The sequence below is a fragment of the Sinohyriopsis cumingii genome, chromosome 13, assembly GCF_028554795.1.
Source record: "Sinohyriopsis cumingii isolate HCF-2022 chromosome 13, ASM2855479v2, whole genome shotgun sequence".
Taxonomy (NCBI): Eukaryota; Metazoa; Mollusca; class Bivalvia; order Unionida; family Unionidae; genus Sinohyriopsis; species Sinohyriopsis cumingii.
In genome coordinates this window covers 27,367,872-27,391,486 of record NC_142973.1, presented here as the reverse complement: position 1 = coordinate 27,391,486, position 23,615 = coordinate 27,367,872, and the positions used below count along the sequence as shown (strand labels likewise).

The window sequence follows — 23,615 nt, the reverse complement described above, 5'->3', positions numbered from 1 at the left end:
ATACTGAGAATTGATTAATACGTAGAACAAAGGTCGGCAACCTATAGCCTGCCACTTTTTTTCTAGGTTAATTACAAAATAAATGAGAGCGTGCTACCACTAAGAGAGTAACTCTGTTAAAATCGAGATTTTCGGCTGCCCTTCGCGTGCCACACAAAACCTCTTGATGTGCCGTAGGTTGCCGACCCCTGGCCAAAAAGGTAGTCCAGTAGTGTAAGACGCATCACTTGTTTTTTATGTATTGGGACTAGGTCTTACTGCCCAGATAACGGCCTTGTGTAGCATATTCCAATATTGACTTACATCGGAATGAGTGTACAGATTTTCAAGAATATTACACTTTGAAGCACGTATTGGAGCTTTTCCACAAATTAAAGTTATGTTGATTTAACCCTTTACCTCATAGAGCATAGTGACAAAGTGCAGTGCACTAAAAATAGAACACCTGTTACCTAGGCGACCGCATACGCATAGGCCTGCCTGTGAACTGTTAAGCAATGTAGTGTATGTTACGTTTAACAGCAATTTGAACCATTTTACGTTTTTGGTACACATCTATTATATGTGGAAAAATTTAAGAGTAAAGTCCGATTGTTATAGCTGTGTAATTATTTTTCACAGAAAATTTTTTTATGTGCTTTAAAATCTTGAGAGAACTCGTTCACTGTCATGTCAGTGAGGCCACGTGACCAGCTGCAGCTGCCATTTCCCATACTCGAAGTTTTTCGTCTGTGTCTACATCACTAAGTCATCTGAATTTGATAATTGATAAAAACAAATTGCTGCCTACATCAATATCAGAGCCTTTACTACATAAGTTATTGAATCTTTCATGGTTGTGATTCTAATCGTGAAAACTTCATAAGTACTGAATGAAATCTGCAACCGCCATTTTGGAGAGTGGAGACTACGACCCAGTTACTTTAAATAGCAGATATCGACCAGTGCATAAACAGTGATCACATGATCTGATGTAATTGTCATTTGCAGAAATTAATGTATTATCTAATAGGGGGGTTTTCCCCGAAGGTGGCGCCACAAAAACAGCTCAAAATGGCTGATGTTTACAGCAGGCGTCAAAAGGCCCTTCCATGCAAATGGAGTAGAGGCGTCGAAAGGCACGTCCATGCGAATGGAGTAGAGGCATCAAAAGACACGTGCATATGGTAAAGGGTTAAGTGGACTTTACCTTGATTTTTTTTTCTTCAAATAAATTTGAATTTTCACACAAGCAAATGGATATGTTTTCAAGTTCCGTTGAAGTTCATTTCAGTTGGTCGGAATGCGATATGAGCCATAAATTCCAAAATTGGTTTAAAGGATGATAAATATCCTGAATGAAATTAAGCTGTCTAAATACTTTCTTCAGTTTTTATTTGTTTCATTAAAGAAACATCTTTCAGCCTAATTTGAGATCAGTATTCCCAGCTTCCATCACATTCCATCCAGCTGAATGGAAGATGCAAATGCATACATTTGCTTCTGTTATATTTTGATTCCATCAGGATCATGATAGCAAAGTAAGTACAGTGTGACTCCGCTATAGTGCACTCCGTTATAAATGCGAATTCCGATATAACACGGTCGTGGCATGGTTCCCGAAATTTCATATACATGTATTTTTATTCTGCACACACAAAAAAACCATTCTTGAAAAGTACAAAGAAAAAACTTAAAAAGTTGCTTCTCATTTTGGGGAAGAGAGCGCATATGAACAGTATAAGACGATCGTAGCTTGGCTCCTGAAATTTTATATGCATTTTTCTTGTACACGAAAAAGTATTTTTTCTTCTTGAAAGTAAGAAGAAGAAAAAAAACGCATAAAAAGTTTATTCTGGGATCACTTAGGTCTTCGCCTGTGTCGCAAACTTGGATTGTTTTTCCTTATTGGCTGCAAAACATACCATGTGGCTTTTTTATTTATTGGCGACATTGTTGGCTGTTTAAACTTTTATATACAACCATTGGTTTAGAGTGAAGAAATTCAGAGGCCCCATGAAAGGAAGCCGCAAACTGGATATAAAATGCACTGAAATTTATCTATTGTTACATTAACAAATTCTTTGTCCATACTGACAAACCATCTAAACAGTGCATTTTATATCATAATCCGCTTAACTTGACATCTAGCATGAGTTCTGTATGTTGTGAAATATCCTCTTTTTTGTTTGTTGACATTTCTGTTAATGGAGATCAACCGGACGAGGCATTGTCTCGTAATCTATCTTTCATAGGATTTTTGGCAGCAAACTAGTAATTAATATATTTACAAAGACTGGCATTTGTGTGTGGATGGCAAGTAAAATTCCTCTTCTTTTCACTCAGAATTAAATCCTTTTGAACACTCGCGTTTTCTGTAATAATCCCTGTCATCAGAACACCTGCGTCTCTATTGTCCATTGACCCTTTGTTAATTTTTTCAGACGCTGCTACCACAGATGTAAAAAAAAAATACATCTTACTTATTGGTTTATTCAGTAGGCATGGAGGGACAGTAACTAGAATCGTCTAAACGATGGCCAATTCCTTTTTATAAATGCACCCAGATAAAATAGTTTAATGAAATTTCAAAGGAAACAGATTACCTTTGAAGCACCAACTGTTATGAAAACATACTCAGCAAATGGAAAAAATACCAGTCTCAATCATGCAGTACAATTATTTGATGTTGCCGCCACAATAAGAAATGGGCATTTGTTTGGTTCTCCAAAGCTGTCTTTAGCTATGTCTTCAATAGCGCATGCACCCTTCATCAAAGAAAGCCAACTAACTCTTTCAACAACAGCAAAGAACTTTTCTTCAAAGGAAGTCAGTACAAACTTAAATAAAAGTGATGGAATCTGATGGATTTTTGCATTTTCCAACGTGACTGGAGCATGTTAACTGTTTGTGAAAGTTTACTTTTTGTATGGAAAAAGTTATGCCAACGGCGGTTTAAAACGCAAACTAACTTTTACCGACTTGGAACGTACTTTAAAGTAAATGTGCTTCGTCATTCGTTATGTGATTGTGTTGTGATTTTCCACTGAATTCAGACCAATGTGACCTGTTACAAAATTAATGAATATTTTAAAGCTGTGTGTGCAGATTTTCGATGGAATCACTTGTATTGTGGATTCAATGTATATGATGAGGTTCGTGGGTGAGTAAACGGTGTTGATACTCTATTCATGCTATACATTAGACATTTATATATAAACAGGATTCATGTATATGTACCAATTGATGGTTCTCTAAATAAAGTAAACTATTATATGATGTCTTCTCTGTTTCCACTACAGGTGTATTTCTCATTTAATATGCATCAATTCAAGATGGTAACTGCGCAGACGAAGCACGTATTTTACCGTCCGCATTTATTACATTTTCTTCAGCTAACTGACTTGGTTGCATATAACACGGTTCAGTATATAACAGGGTCGGGTTTTATGGCTCCCAACTACCATGTTATAGCAGGGTCACACTGTACAGTGTATTGTGCAGACATGATTTTTCTCCATTTTAAGGTGGAATTCTGCTTTTCTCCAGGCTTGAATCAGATTTATCTTGATAGGGTCTGTTTTTTTATATCATCTCTGATCTGGTTTTTTAAAAACGGTCTGTCCAGTCCCATTCCACAACAACCCTTGTAAATTATTCATTCCATATATTAGTTAGCACATGACTCTCATAAAGGGGGCCCCGAGTGGTCTAAAGCGCTCTTCGTTACGGATCACTGCCATCTCACCTCTGTCTGCGGCGGTTCGAGTCTAAGATTCAGCCAATGTGGGCATGTGAGAAAGCTTGCCAGTAGCTTCTCGTGGGTCGGTGGTTCTTTCCCTGGTTTTCCGGGTTCTTCCTCCACCATTAATACTGGCCGCCATGTATAGCCTATCATGCTGAAAAATGGCGTTAAACCCCACAACAACAACAACAACAACTCTCATAAAGAGCATTCTGATTCGTCAAAGGTTTAAATTCATCCAGTGAATTTTTGTGTAATGGAAACTGATGGCATTGGAAAGAAGAGCATGCTTGCAAAACATGGCATCTCGAGTTGTTGAGAGAGATCACGACACAGAAAGTTTAGATAAAGGTTTAAAAACTGTATGGGAATTGCTAAAGTGAAAAGTTGACGGAAATTTAGTTGGTCAGTTTATAACAAAACTGAATGCTAGAAGACTGGCATTTTGTGACCTCTGCAAGAAAGATCTGAATTACGGTAATCACGGTTGGAAGAGTTTGGAACAACACCTACAAGAGAAGCTGCATACAGAAAAATTGAAGCTCAGAAGGCATCAGGAAAAAGTGCAGTTAATTACTATAAGAAGAAAGATTTCTTGCATGGGAGAACAGATGTAACCTTCTGTCAAAATATACACACTCAGTGTTGCCAATACAAGCACCAGGTTGAAAGGAAAAAGGCTGTCATTGAGAAGGAAAAGAAACAATGGCATATTGAGCCAAAAAAAGTCAGTGATGACAAAAAGGAAGGCTAAAGAAATCTTTATCAAAGCCGCAAAAAGAGCTCAACTGTCATATCAACAGGTTGTGTCCATTGGAGAAAAAGACACGGGAATGTATGGAGATTATTTGTATATAGTTGATGTGCTTGGGTGTAAATTTTACAGATTTGTTATGAAAAGAGGGAAGTATAATACATTTGCCACAAAAACTGAGAAATTTTTGTGACTTAATAATGATGTGAACACTGACATGCACATGAAATAAATTCAGCAGCAGTATTGGAGAACAAATTCATGTGACGATAAATATTGTGAAATTATTGAAGTTAAGCTGATGGTAAGTTTGTTAGTTTTTCAAATGATTATTTTGGTTTATTTTATGATCATAAGTTGCACCAGGAACATTTTTTTGAGTGTAAAATGTGTTTTTGGTCGGGGGCCTTTGGCCACATGGAACCCAGATTGGGGGCCCTGCCCCTCAAGACCCTTTTGGAGGAGGACCCCCAAAGCCCCCCTTAAAATATTTTCAGCTTTTTTATATGGAAGACCAAAATTATGTCTGATTGTGGAAGGATTTAAAATCTGATGAATTCAAAGTGTGCTGACTGTTGCTTATCAGTTGTATGCCAAAGCACAAGTGTGTGTAATTAGTCATTTGATCAAATGATCGAGCACTGGTAATTGATTAACAGGTGACATACTATCCTTATCTGTTGAGACCTAACCTGTGTGGTTTAAACCTAAATCCCTGTACAGTCACTTCACTAAATCCCTATACCACCACTTCATTAAATCCATGTACAGTCACTTCACTAAATCCATGTACAGTCACTTCACTAAATATATGTACAGTCACTTCACTAAGTCCATGTACAGTCACTTCACTAAATCCATGTACAGTCACTTCATTAAATCCATGTACAGTCACTTCACTAAATCCATGTACAGTCACTTCACTAAATATATGTACAGCCACTTCAGCTCTATTACATAGCCTGCACACTGCATGATTGATCCTTGCTTTATAAAAATGGTTGATAAAAATTTGCAGACAAAAGAAAACTTGCTAACCACTGACTCTGCTGTTGGAATTGTTATGTGTCCTGAATTAAAAGCATGCATTTCTTCTTCCCAGAGAAACCCAGGTCATTTATGTTCATTGGCAATAAGGTCAGAGAGACTTGTAAGAAGTTGGGGAAGAACCCCTGCTGAATTTAAAATATCCTATTAGTCTTGGTATTCTTAGGGAAGTTTTTTGACTGCAAAGAACAGTGCAGAGCTGAAGGTAGTGGAGGCCCTCATTAGTCAGTTGCTGATCTTGTAATCAACTAGCCAACTAGTTCACTAAGCATTACACAAAATATGCAGAAATCATTAAAGGTTGAGATATTCTTTTAGTATCTCTGGTGTATAGATGAACAAAGTATTTTTGGTAACTGAATTAAGCAGATAAAATTTGTTTACAACAAAGTTTACATTTTCATGAGCAATGTTTAGGTAAAGATAGGATTCAAAGGACCAGGAACAAAAGGGATGTAAAGTTGAGATAAATTCACCCCTTTTCATGTTTTCAGAATTTGCTGAAAAAAGGATTAAGTGACATTTGGCATGGAAAAAAAATGGTTAGATGTTGAATTTATCCCAAATGCAAGTATAGTCCATAGACGATGAAACCGTAATTTGTATATTTTTCAGACAAATTCAAAATGTCTCGTTCATCGGAAGAGGTGTTGCTGATGGTAAATTCCGTACGCAACAAGAAGACAGATGGCATGCTGTACATGATGGGGGAGCGTATGGCATGGATGCAAAGCAGCAAAAACAGCTTCAGTTATAGCCATCCGTATACAGATATTAAAAGTAAGATATAGCACCACATGTCATGTCATGAGTGATCACTAGTTTTGGTGGTCCCTAGTTGATGAATGGTCTCCTAAAGCAGTTATCAGTCAAGTCAGGTTTTACTGTTCAAAAGTATCTTCTTGTCATCACTTTGGTTCTCGTGTGCGTGTTTGTAATTCAGGCTAAATAGTTGCACAAGTACATGTAATTTTGCTAACTTCCACAGAGAAAATAAAGAAGTAATGTTAATTACACTTTTCTCATTTGAATACAGAGATCTTGGAAATGCTTAATCACATGTATTTGGACATAAAATGTTTATCTGGGATGTAGAAAATCACGCAGGAGTCGTCAATGCGCATACAATAGCTGGGCAGCAAATTCATTGGCTTGCCAGTCTGCTTCATCCACTTGCTGGATGTGGAAAATGAGTTGATCATTTTAGCTGTGCTGATATTTACAATGACAGAATTAAGCGGCTGAAAGGCCCCCAGATGTACATATTGTTATTATAAGAGTACATCAAAAGAACATGACCCAATAGCTGGGTGGCAAGTTCGCAGACTAGACTAGCTGCTGAGTGGTGGGAAAATGTGCTGATATTTATAGTAACTGAATTCAGGAGCAGAAAGTCCCAGTGATGTACATGTCGTCGTTATAAGAGTACATCAGGGGAACAAGTTTAGCCTTCAAAATCTTGTTCATTTCCTAGTGTAGCTGAATAAGTAGTGCATCTGACCTCAAAATCAAGAATGTCGAGACTTAGACAAAATGTCGTTTGCAAATTTGTACAAGTATTTTGGGGTTAAAGGGCAAACTGACAAAGATTGTAATGGGATTAAGAAGAGTGCTAAACTTGCTAGAACTGATAATGTAGAGGGAACAATAGCCAAGTGTAAGAAAGTGTTTGATGCCTGGTTTAGTGTTTGGAATAAGTCCTTACCTTGAATTGACAACATTCAGTCTGACTCTAATACATAGACCAGAGCTATATGTCAGTGGTTATAATATGTGTTATTTAGTGAATTTAACAAACTTAACACCCTGACATGTTAACCTATTGTTCCAGTTTATTTATTGCTTCAGAAACGTGTCTTCTAAATGCAGTAAATGCAAGAAATACAAAGTAAGTTCTTCCAATCATATACACAATGCACCTCCTCTTCCCCTTGCAGCATGTACATTTTGTGGTATGAGGTTGGCTGTTTTGCAGATATCCGCAAAAGCCAAAGAGAAGAGGGGAAAAGCATTTCAGAACCAGTACAAATGTGCCAGGTATACAGCCGATTACAGAATCGGTTGTGAGCCTTCCGGGGGACACAACACCTACCCCCTTCCCAAGATAATTTCTGGAGACGATTGCAGATATATTGCAGTTTGATATGCCAGCCTTTCAGCAACAGTTGCATTGTTTGGTACATGAGATGGATACTCAGTTCCAGGCTTCAGGCCAAATTTTATCTCTCTTTCACTTTCTTGCATATAATTTGGATACAGTAGAGGATTGTTGTGCAATTTTTAGGCAGCCCAATGGGTGGAAGTTCCCCCACAAGTCCAAGTTTTGCCTTTGGGCCTGTAGGACTGGGCATATGGTGTATTTCAGATCCATTGGATGCAGCATGTAGTAGAATCTCGCTGTCTATAGCCATATCGGCCATCCCAACCAGGACTCGATTATGATCTTAGTGATAAATCTCACCATTTAACTGGATATGTGGCTTAATATATATCTAAGGACAAGAATCTTAGTGAAAGATCCATCCATATTGCCAAGCCGATGGTTATACTTGCAGATATTGATGAGGAGAGTAGCAGAAAATCTATCTGGCATCTGCACATCCAATAACTGAGCCTACCATTCTCCTGGTTAACCAGCTGTCTGCCTAGGTATGACAAAATCTCCTAGCAGAGCTGGCTTTTCCTTTTTTCTCTGCTGTCAGTAGAATATTGGAAGTGGTTTATTTAGGGACAATGGAATTGCATCATCGTTACATCAGGGCATGGTATACCCCAAAATGAAAGTAACGAGGACCAAGAGTATTCACACAGTGTGAAAATATTCCACAACTACAGCTTTTCTCCATTCAGATTATGTAGAGAACAGAGTTTTGATTTAAGGGTGCTGTCAGTGAAATATACTGGGTGCTAACAGCTCTAGAATGCCTGCACCCATGCCACCACACAAGACTATCAAATCAAAGCATTAGTTGACATTGATGAGAAGAAGATTCTCCTTTCCATCTGCTTCCCCAGTCAGCATAACTAACTAATGAGATTAATGATCGGTTGTCAGACTTATCTGTGACCTTGGGAATGTTAAAGCCTTCTTTTCATAAAACCCGGTACCAGTCATGTTTTCCTTGCGCTGGTGCAGGACACATTCCATTGCCTACCATTCTGAACTCCTGGCATTGGATAACAATATAACAGCAGTTAATATGTCTGCCCCACCATTTTATGAAATGGGTAAGAATATATTTCTTGCCACATAGACACTAGTTCCAAATGTTTGCCACATTTATGATGCTGGCTCTGGCCTGATTAGAGATGTTCCAGCTTGTTTAAAGATTGGCAAACCAGCTTGCCAGCCAATTGATGGTCTGAACTGCATGGGTCATTGACAGAGTAGCTCACCATACAATGGCTAATGCATTGACTGCTTCTGCTAATCTTGACTTGATAACTCATGTTGCATGTTTACATACCACATCACTGCAACTACATTACACCCTGGCTTTAAGAATGACTCCATAAGGTGCAACAATGCTGTTTGGGGGTGAAATTTAAGAAATTTAGAGGCAGGCAGCTCAGGAACTGACCTCCCAACTAGCCACTCCACATGAATCCTCATTTAGGAACCTGATGTTCCTGACACAGTGGAGGGATGACAGGTGAGCAAGGCAAAAGGGATCTTTTATGCTCCAAGGGCCATTCAGATTTTGACCTTGTACCAACAGAATCAGTCTAGGAGGCAAAACAAGTTTCTCTGCACCCAAGTTTCCCAAATCTGATTTAACACCCCTACCACCAGAAGACAGCCTACCAGTGGGCACCTGCAGTTCTGATTATGTTGGATAAACCTGTTCCTGCAAAACAGACGGGTAACACAAGTAATTTCAGAGGGGGCTTCAGACTTTGTTTAACCAGCCACCTCTTTCTTTCTCTTTCCTTTTAATGGATGTGCCATAAGATCGGGAGAAGGACAATATTCTTCTGCAGGAGATACAGTCACTTATCAGCAAGTGGGCAATGTAGATTGTACAAGGTCCAAAATCTCCAAGGTTATTTTCATGGTTATTCCTCATCAAAAAGCCCAACAGTGTGTTGAGTCCAATATTTGATCAGAGCTGCCTCAGTGACTTCATTCTTCCGCAAGTGATGTTTATCCAGCTCCATCAGAAGGGATGAGTATGCAGTGTCTCAATCTCATAGATGCCTACTTTTATGTCCCCATTCACCCGGTGAAAGTTTCTTCAGTTTGCTTACTATGACAGTGTTTAACAGTTTCAAGTAATTGGTGGAGTAGGAAGCACATTGATCCTCGCTGTAAATTTTCTTCTCATCCTTTTTGAGGAAAGAGAATATTTGGTGCCCACTATTAAGGCTAGATAGCAGCCCTTTATAACACTGTACTTAAGGGATTGTGCTATTGGATTGGACCCTCATCTTAATGGTATCATCAGGTATTTTAAGGAAAGAGGCTGGTATCTCACTCAATAATGTTTTAGTGTAATCTTTCACGTTTTCTTTGGGTGTTGTTATAAAACCCTGTATGAACCTGCAGGAAGGAGTTCTTTACAGTTTTATGGTAATTATGATTCAGTTTCTCCACTTTATCATCCTGCTGGGGATGATCAAAATAGACTTCTTTGCCTGGTTAGGACCTTAAGGGTTTATTTGGCATCTTATAAAGGTAGAAGGAAGGGTAAAAAATGTCCCTATTCAGGGTTCCACTGGCATTTCAGCAACTACTATTTCCAAGTGGATTGTCTGCATTATCATGAGAGTTTATTAGCCCCTCACTTAGATGGACATTTTTTTTTCCATGAGAATTAAAGCACATGAAGTAAGGGCTATTGCTGCTTATTGGCCCTGTTTGAATTATCACTCCTCCTTGGATGATGTTATGAGAGCTGTCATCTGGCAATCTGACATCATCTTCTCTTACATCTGATCTTTGGTACATCAGAGCAAAGGCATTTTTTTTCTTCACTGGGTTCCTATAATGACAACACATTACTTGGCACAACCTTCTAACAGTAGTGAACACTATTAGCATAAGATGAACTATAATAGATTTTTGTACCAGATTTGTTGAGGCCATCAGTTCTCCTCCTCAGTGGTCAGTTCAGCCATGTGGTAGGAACAGGTAATGTATTACTGGTAATAGAATGTCCTGGGTGTGGGTAAAACTAATTTTATTTGTGTAATAGTTAAACTATTACAAAGATTCCTTCCTCCCACTCTGCTTTGATGCCCCATAATTTAGGTCAAAGTCAAAAGAGGATGGTACTCTGTATTTTGGTTGTGACTAAGGAGTTAGACTGGGATCATGTTCTTTTAAATTCTGGTCCTCCAGTACTAACTGGAGGAGGGAATAATTAGCTTAGACTGGAGACTCCTGAGTCCTGGAAAAGAAAAGCAGTTCAGTAGGAGCAGCATTATAAAAATAGTTCCCCGTCCCCATTTCATATTTATGAGTTATACTTGTATCTGATTTTGATCAAACTTTGTAAATATATTTAAATTGTGAGCAAAATTCATGTATATAAATGAGGTGATCCTATTTGGCTGATCATGTCAGCACTTTAGTGACAATTTCTAATGGAATTTACTAAATAGCCTTATATTATCAAAATATCCTACAAGTTTTGCTGTGATCAGTATCTGTCTTTAAAAATGATTAGATCTTGCATCTGGTTGGCTGGGCGTGCCACTCACAGTTTGATTATATCTGACCTTTTTTTAAATCCAACTCCGTAAATAGGCTAATATGATTAAGGCATTAGACAAGTTTTATTATGATTGAGACCTATGCTTATGTATGAGATTGTATCAGATTAGTGGAAGTTATTACCGCTCTGGAGACAGAATCTTAATAACATTTTACTTCAACTTGGTGAATAAGGAAGGTTATATCAGTTTTCTTAGGTTATGTTGTAAATGAGATCTGTAGATATTAATTAATAAGATGATCAAGCATCTGATTGGCTTGTTGCAGCTTGAATTAGATACTAAATTTTATATCCAATGTCTTGAATAACTTTGGAAGTAAGTTTATATTATCAAGGTCTTGGAAGAATTTGATTAGGAGCAATCGACATTGCGTGATAAGTGTGCCCATGTCTTTGGAATGAATTGTTATCATTCTGTGGAAAACATAAGTAAAACTTATATAAAGTTAGGGAGTTTTACTGTTTGATTTACAAGTTTACTAAAACATCTGCTTTAATTGGCTATTTTTAATGAAAATGCTGTTGACTCTATGCTCAATCACTTATCTTCCCACCACTTTTCCCATTTTTTGGCATGTGAGAAAAGTAACTTCACCAAAAGGTCCTGCATTTATCCCGTATCACGTATGAAATTTTTCCAGTCACCTGATCCATTAGTCTCAAACTAATTTGTAAAGAAAATTCGAGTCTCTACACTGTATATGATACATAGGATGGGTCTTTGTCATGGAGATGTACATGGGGAGCCATTTACATGTATTAGTTTTGAACATTTTGAAAATTCTGTGATTCTCAGTTTATCCAAGAGACTGTTAAAGAGTTTAGAAAGTTGAAAATTTAATTTTGAGACCCAGATTGATGACAACAACACAAGGCTTGTTATTGCATCTTTATATAATTCCACTATTCCAACTATTAGATTATTTGGTAGGGGGCCTAGGCCAACACATTAACTGGGGAGGGGACATCCCCAAAGGCTAGCTTAGAACATATTTATGTTAAAATTGCAAATAAAGGGAAAGATTTTTGAAAATATTTCATTGGAACTATGGTCTAATATCCAACGAATTCTTAAAGCCAAAAGGTTAGAAATTCATGTTAATATGGCTCCCTTATTGTAACACTATACATGGGAGCCACGGAGTGAACCACCTTATAATGATTTACATGATACAGTGCTCCCTAATTGTGACACTGTGCATGGGAGCCATGGAGTGTACTGTCTTATAGTGAGACCGCCTTTAGTGAATTACACGATACAGCACTCTCTCATTATAATAATGTCTATGGGAGCCATGGAGTATACCAGCTTATAGTGAATTACATGATATATTATAACCCTGTGCATGGGAGCCATGGGATCCCCGGCCGAGTCATACCAAAGGTACTAACAGCTGCCTTGGTTAGCGCTCAGCATTAAGAGGTTAGTGTTAGGACTGGTTGGCCTGGTGTCAGGATAATGTGACTGGGTGGGACATCATGCTGCATGTCTGTGGCATGATGCCCCAGTGCTAGATATCACTATAAACTGCCACACTGCAGACATCATAGTGATATGACTGAAAAACTGTTAAAGCTACGTTAAAAATCCAAATCACACACACACACATGGGAGCCATGGAGTGTACTAACTTATAGTGAGACCACCCTTTGGGAATTACAATGTAGTGTTCTCTCATTATAATAATGTCTATGGGAGCCATGGAGTATACCAACTTATAGTGAATTACATGATACATTACTCCCTCATTATAACACTGTGCATGGGAGTCATGGAGTGTACTGCCTTATAGTGAGACCACCTTTAGTGAATTACAGTAGTCCCCCTCTTGAATGGCCCCTCTGACCAGTGGGCACCCACTCCTTATGGCCAGAATCCCTTGGCACAGACGAGTTTGTATTCAAAAGTACACCTCAAGAACGGCCACCCCTCTAACGTGAGCAACATCCAACATATTAGTAAAAGAAAATGTAAAATGATCCCCTCACAAGTAGCCAGTTTTCATTTCAAATGTATCAAGACCCAATAATTAATTCATATTGTGAAGTAAGGTAAGTAATCAGATTATCTCTGTCATCAATACATGTCTCCCAATGTCAAGTTTCCATTACTGAAAGAAGCGGTGACTAAAGTACATTTATATTATATTATTGTCTATAAAAGCTGACGTTTACAGGAAATGGGCTCTGACATGTTATGATAGAGTTTTTTATTTCACACATGTCGAGTTATTCTCTTAGATGATTACAACTGGATGTAATTGTAAAGGTCATAACAGGGTCAGCATTGGCTAAAAATAGATTTTGTGCATTAACTCACACACAGAAATTGAATAAAACAGGGTACCAGACAAAGACTGAAAATCATGTGACAACACATTTATCACTTTCTTTATGAAGAAGGCATTTCATCCACTCTACAAAAGTTTTGTCTGCATAATTAAATCGCATACAGTTAGCAACATCCAAATAAATCATTACCAAACATTAACATGTCATCACGTAAATGGAGACGTATTATTTTAGAAGAAAGTCTGTTTTTCTACTCGACATTGGGGGAGGGGGGACTTGCCAAACAATTTTATGTAGAAAAGACTCAAATAAACAATGTCATAACCGGTAAGGAGGTTATCCAGAAGCAGTGGGAAAATGGAGCAAACAGAAAGAGAACAGTGTATGTACCAAGATTTAAATGACGTTTTGAAATGGTTTTGCAGTGTGCATGACAGCAATACCCACTCGCATATCACACTTACACCAAGAATAAGAACAGATAATGTATATTCAGTTGAAATAAGTCTATTATTATAACAAGAAGAACCTTTTAATAATTAATGTTACTTTTAAACGAAGATATTAAATGAAGAAATGCTTTGAGGTATGTAGCTTTCTTACTACTTACATTACATATACTTCTCACAAAAAATTAAGTCCCCCTCTGGAAAGGCCACCCATCTTATAAGGCCACTTTCCTGGTACAGGAGTGGCCGTATAAGAGGGGGACTACTGTACATGATACATTACTCTCTCATTATAATAATGTCTATGGAAGCCATGGTGTATACCATCTTACAGTGAGACCACCTTATAATGTATTACACAATACACATGATTGGACTTGCACTTTATGAAATGGGTTCCCTGTCTATACTCACCTTTTAACAAGAGCTGGGTTATAATGAGAGACTTTATAAAAGGTCTAATTGTGAGGGATTGCTGTATTATTTTATGGTGGTCTTTTCTTGATAGTAGAAACATCCCATCTGATAGAAAATTGGTATATTAGATTTTAAATTGGATGTGTTGGACAGTCTGATCAAGAGATCTTAAAATCCACTGTTTTGTGTGGAAATGTAAAACTGCCATTTTAACATTATTTGAGGTACAAGTACATTTCTGTAATAAGGACAGAGATTTGAGTTTATTATTAATTTAGAGTTTATAAATAATTTAGTTCAAGATGCATTAGATACTTCACATTTGCTGTAATTAAGTTTTGATACAGGTGAAACAGCTGGGAAGCACTTCCTGCTTGTATACTCTAGTCCATAGGTCATGAGGTCAATTTATATTTTATTGCAGGTCAGAAGATCTCACCAGACACTAAAGAGAAGGTCCAGTTGCAGGTTGTGATGCATAATGGCAGTGCCAACACATTCCACTTCAACAATCCTGAAGGTCGTTCAGCCCAGATACAGGACAGAGATGCTGTTAAGGAGTTGCTCCAACAGCTGTTACCAAAGTTCCGACGCAAACTCAGCAGTGAACTTGAAGAGAAAAATAGGTCAGGATGCCTGAAAGATTTCAATAATTTAAACTCTGAATAATCTTAGCTGCATGTTGAGTCACAGAGTTTTGATAATTGATAATCCATTTTGTTTTCAGTTGCACATGTTCAGGTGAGATCCCCAGTCATATGTGCCAGATATGACCAACAAATAAGCTTAAATAACAATTTTCTGACTTAACATGTGAGACATTATTGGACAATTATCCCATGCAATTTTATAGTTATGTTTTCAAAATTGTTAAACAATCTAGCCACAATTCTCAAGACAGAGTTGTGAAATTTTATCAAAACTCTGTATCAAACACTGTTCATTCTTTCCAGTCAGTTTCTGAGCCGACACTTCACTATTTGCCAAGTCAACATCCAGCTGCCCATCCACATACATGCCAACCATTACGCTTTTGGCGTAATCATTATGCTTTTTTTTCACACCTTACGCATAAACGTGTATGGATTACGCTTTTTTGGTATATCCACCTTCCAAAAAAAATAAATTGTTTGTTTTCTCGTTTTTATTAACATCCCATTAATCCCACAGACTGTATTTTAGAAAAGACGGCTTCTTCGTAACTACAATATAAGAGTACGCTTGTCCGTGCACTTTCCTAACAGTAGTATGTTCTATTTATAGCAACTATCCTGTTACCCAGAAACATGCTGGTTCTACTTTCCAACTTTCGACCTTGTATTCTATTTATAGCAGCTGTATGGCTTAGTGAGGAGAGAACAGACTGGTTTTCTAATTTTTTATCTTTACTTGCAGATTCTTTTTTCTAATTTATATTTAGTACAGAACCAGTCTGTAGGTATTTGGCACTAAAAAGTATAATTTATTTTAGTCGATTTGTGTATGAGAGCAGAATTATCTCCTTTCAAATAATTTCACAAATGGATTAGAAAAAGGCCAAAAATTAACGAAACGAAAAATAACAGAATCCTCCAAAGATGAGGACACGAGGGCAGCATCATGTGACGTCTATTGACCTTACGCCAGAAGGTAGATCGCTCCGCCTACTGAACACATGACTTGACAACCTCTTAACTTTCGACAAACATTCTGTGAAAATGGCGGGCGTGATAACTTTGAAAGATTTACCAGACGATATTGGTGAGCAATATTTGCCATATGAAACAACACTGAGACAGAGACAGAAAGCAAGAGCATTTATCCATCGCTTGCACTTCTCTAAGTTACATCGGTATGCTGAGAACTCGCCCCCACGTATCTGGAGAAGTCGCCCCAGAGTGGTTGGAGAAGTCACCCCAATTGGCTGGAGAAGTCATCCCAAAACATTTGCTCAGCAGTAGAATTTTGTTTATATGGAAGCAGGAAGCACATGAATTTCCTCTCCAGCATGACTTGTGGTCCGCACAGGCATTCAGGCCAAATCAGTCTCATATAAAAACCTTAAAGCTGTGAAATCCAAGCTGAAGTGGCTAATTTGCACAGTGGAAAAGCTTCATGAAATTTTGTGAGATTAGAGCTATGTCTGTAAGCATCAAACTTGAATGCAATGTTTTGTTCAGAGTTGTCAAAGAAGTTGTTGGCTGGCATGCACAGTCAACCATCTCTAGTTCTTTTCTCAGAGATCTAGAACTGCATTGATGCGAATTGAATCAGATAGGTTAAGAGGCTGCAGCCCAAATGACCACCAGACCTAGTAGACATAAGCACAATCTCCTCACAGATGTGGGATTATCACTTTCACCTGAATCATCCAGATTTTTTCACAGTAAGGAAAGTCATTATTTTCATATCCATTTATTGTTGTTTTGTGTTATGTGTTCTTCACCATCAAATGTTACTAAACTTAGTCGATAGGTAGCACTTGGGGTAAGGAAAAATATTTTTGATTTCAGAGTCAAAAGACCAAAAGTCAAGATCACTGACTGAAATGATAAATAAGGTTCCCAAACATAACTCAAGTTCTGTATCGTCAGTGTGTCCCAGACTTTGTGGATGGCTTGCACTTGAGATATGAAAGATTGATTTAGCTTAGTTTGGTATTTTATGGCACAGTCTCACTCTCTAGTCACAGTCAACATACAGAATATTGTCTTCATTTTCCTTGGACAACATGTGTTACACGTGTGCTATATCACTCAGCTGGACAGTAAGCATCATTGTCCTGGTCAGTAAACAGTGGCTTGATTATGCTGAATTTAATAAAATTCATTAAATATGTCATATGATATAAATAACTTATTGTGTTTTCTCCTTCATTTCCATGGTACATCATATAAATAATCTTATAAAGGGCTGTTGTCATTGTCAGTATGCGTTTGCTTTTGCATGTGTGATGAAATGTAGGATCAATTGGTTATAGACCAGACCTATAGCATTTTTCGGAGTACTGGTCCTGTGGGCTTGCAGGATATTTGTGTGAGCTCCTTGCACTGTTAGCAGGTGGTGCTTCATTAACTTGTATTCCTTGTCATTGTTCTGGTGCTGGGGAAAATAGTATCTACCCTGTTTGGGTTCTGAATTTGCTTTTGTTTTGTATGTTTTTTTATTTTAATTTCATAGCTTAACATGTCACAGTGAGTGGGTAAGCGCAGGTACAGGAAAGCCCCATGGGAGCCCCCTTCCCGCATGTTGTGCACACAAACAGATGTCCATTTATTTTTGTTTCTTGACAACTTAAATGTGGGACTTTGCAGAAGTTGTCACATGTACAGATGGATGATGCAAGGTCCCTCTTCCTATTTGTCACGACTGGACAACCACCTCCAGTCTTGAGAGGTCTTGATTTACCTTGTTTGGACAGACAAGTGCTTTCAAAATAATTCCTCAGGTGCTCCAGATCAGGAATTCCACTTCTCTGCTCATCCTGGTAGATCCCCTGTAGCTCCAGTGGTTGTGGTTCAACAACCTTCACATAATATTTGTTAACAAGCCCAGGAGATTACCACAGAGGACGGACCTACTGTCGCAGCACAGGGTGTCTCCCATTCAAAACAGTCCACAGACTCATCTCAAGCAAGCAATCAAACGGGACCAATTTTCAGGCAGGGTTGCCAACTGCATCATCCAGGCTAGTAGGTAATCTGCTTCCAGGGTTTACAATGCCAAGTGGTGAAATTTCTGTAATTGGTGCAGTAGGAAACTGGTTGAACCTAGCTGTCCCCAATTAAATGCAGTAACAGACTTTCTTTTCTTTTTCAAGAAAAGAGAATGTTCTGTATCCTCTGTTAAGGGCTGTTCTTTCTAACATGGTCAAGTTCTCTTAGGTTTCACCATTGGGATGGACCCTCATCTTTCTGATCTAATGAGGTATTTTTAGCTTCCAAGACCTGTATCATTCACTAATGTCTAGATGAAATCTTTCATGTGTTCTTTCCGCATTGTCAGAATCACCTTATGAACCGTTTGACTGAAACTTCCTTCAAGGGCCCTACCTTTAAGACTTTCTGCACTCCTTAGCATCATTGAAGAGAAGGAGCAAGCTTCATGCCTTGTCTGTGGAGAAGAGTTGTTTATGGTTCATTGGTAACTATGATTAGGTTTCTTTTTTACCATCCAGGGTATCTTTAGTAGCTCCACTACCCAATATGATCCCCAGTCTGAGTCTTATACTGGAAATGATCAAGATAGACACCTTTGCCCTGTTAGACTTTAAAGTTTTATTTGGCTTCCTCTGAAGGGAGAGCAACAGTCAGAACCATATTTTTTTACCCCACAAGGTTTTTTCACGTATTTTGGCAGCCACCAGTTCCATGTGGATTGTCCTTGCAGTCAAGATAGCATATTAGTCCCTCACTGATAGAGACCTTTCTTAATGAAAAATAAAGCCTATGAAAATTGGGCCATTGCTACATCTTGGGCCTGCTTGAATCACCCCTTTTTTAATGATGATGTGACAGCAGCTTTCCTACAGTTTTATCTTATCTTCCTTTTACCTTTAGTCTTTGCTGTACAATATTGAAGGTATTTGTTTCATTGGGTCCTATAGTAACAGCAAGGTATGCGGCTAAACCTTAACCTTAATCTTAGGTATAAGTGCAGTTGTTTTAAATACCAGTTTTTTTGAGGCCATCAGCCACCCTCCTGACTGGTAAACTGAGCAATGCATTAGTAGCAGGTAATGTATTACTACTATTAAAATATACTTTGGGATGTGTGGGGTAAAACTAGTTTTTATAATGTAATGCTAGCTACTATAAGATTCCCTCCTCCCACCCCTCTTTGACGTCATGTACTCTTGGACCAGGTCAGAAGAGGAAGGTATTCCATATGCTGGCTATTACAAAGTAATCAGACTGGGATCATGTTTTAAATTCTGGCCCAATAATACTAATTGGAGGAGGGAATAATTGACTTGGACTGGGGACTATGAGTCCCAGAAAGAGAATGCAATGCTGTAGTCTCAGGTAAGTACTAAAAAATAAAATTAGCCTCCCCTCCCAAAAATCATATCGCTGCCACTATGCTAATAATGAAAATAAACAACTGTACAATTTATCTTAATTCATTACAAGTTATTTATCCCACTTGTTTTTGTTGAAATATACCACAGTGAAACTGTCTTGAGGGACCACCTGTTTTGAGAGACCAGGATCTCCATGCACAGATTTATTCATCATATAGTGTTGTGACCTGTCATTAGAGACTACCTGTATTGAATGATCATTATTTTTTGGCATAAGGGGTGGTCTTTCAAGACATTTTCTACTGTATAAAGGATATATTTATAAATAATGTTTTCATTTCAAAACTGATGGCCAAAAAATTAAAAATCCCCATTATGTAAATGCCAAATGGGGAACTCACTTGGGCTTTGAAATCACTAATTCTGCATGTAGTCTGGACTAATTTACATACAGGAATCAAAAAATTATTTTGTTTTCAAATTGTGTCACTAAAACAGTACTTGTTAATTAATCAATCCTATTGGTAATAATAATAATCATCTTTTTTATAGACTCCTGAAGGAAAACCCAGAGTTGTTTCAGTTGTACAAAGATCTTGTTGTGACTCAAGTCATTACAGCTGATGAATTTTGGGCCACTCAAGCCAATGTAAGTAAAGCGTCCAAGAAAAATATGAGAGTACTGTCCAGACCACAAAGTCAAGGTGACAAAACTGTTTAAGTCAATAAGATTACCTCATTTTAAACAAATATTTTTTGTTGCTTTATATACTATTTTCCTTTGTCCCTCAAAAATATTGCATGTCCACCAACTTTGGAGGGTGGGGGACACTGTTCTTTGCCCTTTGGTGTCCTATGTGCAACACTGGACTAGTTTTAGAAAGTTTCAATAAATTCTTCTTTAAGTAAATAAAATCTGTCTATAAAATTTTGCCTTATATGGGCAGGTGTTCTTTATGTAAAGAGGATTAAAATGATAAGAAAATCAAGAAAAGGGGATATTAAATATCCTTTATAAGCAAAGCCATTTATATAAAGGTGTCTGCAAGGACAGTTTTCACTGTCTCTGCAAAGGAAGCCATGAACACAATACACTGTTCATTCAAGGAAAGCAGATATAAGGAATTTAAACAAGTCTGCTTAAAACAAATGAAACTATATAATTTGGGAAATACCTATAAAAACTCAAGTTTGAATCAAGAAAATCATTTGGGTATCCACTAATCTTTGGACAGTGTTTATATTTTTGTTTACGTTTAGGTCCAACCAGCCTCAGAAAATTAGGATGGCAGAATAAGCAAAGCAAATCTGAGAAATATTGGTTCTCATGCTTGGCATTTATGTTGTTTTTACATTGCAACTAAATAGATATGGGCTACACAGAGCTTGGACTTTTTTACGTTTCACATTTTATCATCCAAGTTTGTTATAATAACGCACTTGCCTGTTGTACCTATTTCAAGTTGCATAGTCTAAAAGCCTTATCTAAAGGTTCTTGGAGAGCTATACAGAAATCCAGATATGTTAATTTTCAGTGGGGAAAGAAATGTGCTCTGACAAAGCCTTTACAGTAACTAAATTTGTCTGGAAATATGTTCCAAATTGTAGTTTTTGTACACATGCTACAAAAGGCTTTGCCAAAAGAAAATTTATAGCAAAACTATAATAATTTTCTACCTCTATTTGATTTAACGGTTATACTTTTTCTTTAGAAATACACAAATGGAGGTGAAAAGGGAGAACAAAAACAGCAGACTGGAGTTTCAGCAGCATTCCTGGTAAGATGTCTTTTTAAGTAATGTAAAAAAAAATATTACACATAAAAAAAAATTTTTGGGAAAACCACTTGACTGAGTGTAAATGGACTTTTATAAGCACAGACTGTCCATTTTAAGATAATATTGTCGCCCACATTTTCAAAAGAAAAGTGAGAAACATAGTATGTATATTTCCTATTAATGTCTGTCCATCACTTAATCTGTCCCACTTTTGTTTTAAGTTTAAAACCATTTGAGATTAAGAATTAAAACTTGGTATACTTTTAAGATGTATATTATACCATATTGGGAGTCTTATCTTCAAAGTCAAGGTTACAACTCAACATTTGTAGTTTTCCATTTCACTTTCCTTAACTTTAAAGCTGTTTGTTCTTAAGGAATGAAACTTTGTTGCTTTGTATGTCATCACTAAAAGGTGTGGCAAGTACAGCATGCATCTTAATGGTGAAGATCAATGCTTAGTATTTTCAGTCACTTTTCCTTTCTGCCTTTTAACTTTAAATATGTTTGAGAATAGGGGATGAAATTTTGTTTACTCATACATTTACTAGTAGTCATGTCACAATCACTTTGGAGATCTTGTCTTCAAGGTCACAGCTCAGAATTTTGCCATATCATCACACTTTCCATTCTACTCCAAAACTTTAAAGCTGTTTGAGATACGGGTTGAAGCTTGTTGTATATAATCACTAGAAGGTGTGACATTCAGAAATCTTTGTCATGTAGTCATGGAAATTTAACTGATGGGCTTCTTACAATAGAAAGTCAGTCCTAAATGAAAATGATACCAATCTGACACTGAATGCATAAATAGTAGATTTTGACCAAATTTTATATTTAATTGCATTCCAAATGACTGATTGATAGTCAGCTCTCTGACATGGATTTCATAACCAAACGTTTGGACTTGGGTTTTTTGTTGCTGTCTGTAATGGCTTGTGTACATAATCATAGCTGCCAATCCTCACGAATTTGGTGTGAATTTCACGACTTTTTCAGCGATTCACAGATTCACGCCGTAAGCCAAAAATTCACGAATTTTCCAATCCTCAATTATTTTAAATCTTTAATAAAATAACCGATTTCCCGTTAAGCGCTAGTCATGATATTCGCAGTTGCCGAAACGGTCCGGTACTGCTGGTCACGATATTAGTAGCTCTACAGCCAATTAGTACAGTTGGCCCTGTAGCAAGCATTTTAGCCTCTTTTAATCTATATGTATAAGAGTAGTTTTACAAATGCTTTTGAGAGAAACTGGGGCTTAACTGGAAATTTGCTCCGCGCATGCATCAAAACACTGATTTTAGTTACCGTTCTGCCTCGCATGTAAGATTTTGAAAATGTCTTCACCACCAAGGAAAAAGAAATGTGTTACTCAAAAAGTGAAGTTTAATTTGGAATATATCAAAAATTGGCCGTGCATTCTGCCATTAAACATTGATATTCATTCATGCTTTTTGCGCTCAGTGTGTCATCGCAGAGACGATGTGAGGAAGAATGTCGGTTGCAAAAAACACGTAGAAGTTGGGAAAATTAAGAATTCGCAGATATCATGTCTGGAATATTTTAAACCATTTGTGGAAGACCTGCAGGCTACCAATGCTGAAGCATTATTTGTGAGTTTTCTTGTCGAACGCAATCTACCTTTATCAGCTGGAGACCATGCTAAACATTTGTTCTGACAAATATTCCCGGACTCGAAAATCGCTTTTTTTCCTGTGGAAGAACCGAAAATGCTGCAGTTCCTGTGCATTACTCACAGCGACAGTGACAGCGTAAGAATATTTTCTTTAGTGAGGAAAAATAAGACAGACTTTAGGGCCTCCTTAGCTGCAGAAAATTTGTCAGCAATTTTAGTCCCCAAGATCAACCTGCAGGCAATAAGTCGGAACTGTTTAGAAAACAAATTTATGATCAAGCAGTTGAGGAAGTTCAAGCCTGCCACAGTATAATGTCTTGATAAATAAATATTTCTGCATATGTGTAGTGTTTTATATTTATTTTGCGAACTTGATATAGTGTAGTATTGACGGTCGGATTGGTCAGAGTGGATGGAGTTATTGTCATGGTATTTTTCACGAATTCATGTCCAAATTCACGACTTTTTATCCCTATTTTCACTAATTGTGAGCCTGGAAGGTTGGCAGCTATGCATAATCAACACAACTGTGAACGAGTTTTTAGCTCTACTGGTCATAGACCAGAAGAGCTTATTGGATGACCTGTTTTCTGTCATCTGATGTTATTCCATCTGTTAACACAAGTTTGTTATTATAACTCCACTTAAAGTACTTTGAGGATTAACTATGATTCTGTTTCTCTTCACAATACATATTTATCGCAGGCTCTGGTTTGTCCTAAATAAAAATAATGCTCTTAAAACATACATTATGGCCATCACGGAAGCCATCTTTAAAATTTTATTATTGCTAATT

At 37.4% G+C, this 23,615-nt stretch overlaps 1 protein-coding gene across 1 annotated transcript in view; it reads left to right on the top strand.

Annotated features, from left to right (window-relative positions):
• Positions 1–23,615, top strand: part of LOC149785094 (general transcription factor IIH subunit 1-like) — a 64,126-nt gene that overhangs the window by 387 nt on the left and 40,124 nt on the right. Inside the window, exons 2-5 of the mRNA XM_089978846.1 lie at positions 6,141–6,305; positions 14,825–15,026; positions 19,955–20,051; positions 21,115–21,180. Coding sequence (XP_089834972.1) covers positions 6,152–6,305; positions 14,825–15,026; positions 19,955–20,051; positions 21,115–21,180 — 519 coding nt within the window. The 5' untranslated portion in view covers positions 6,141–6,151. The remainder of the gene's footprint in view (positions 1–6,140; positions 6,306–14,824; positions 15,027–19,954; positions 20,052–21,114; positions 21,181–23,615) is intronic.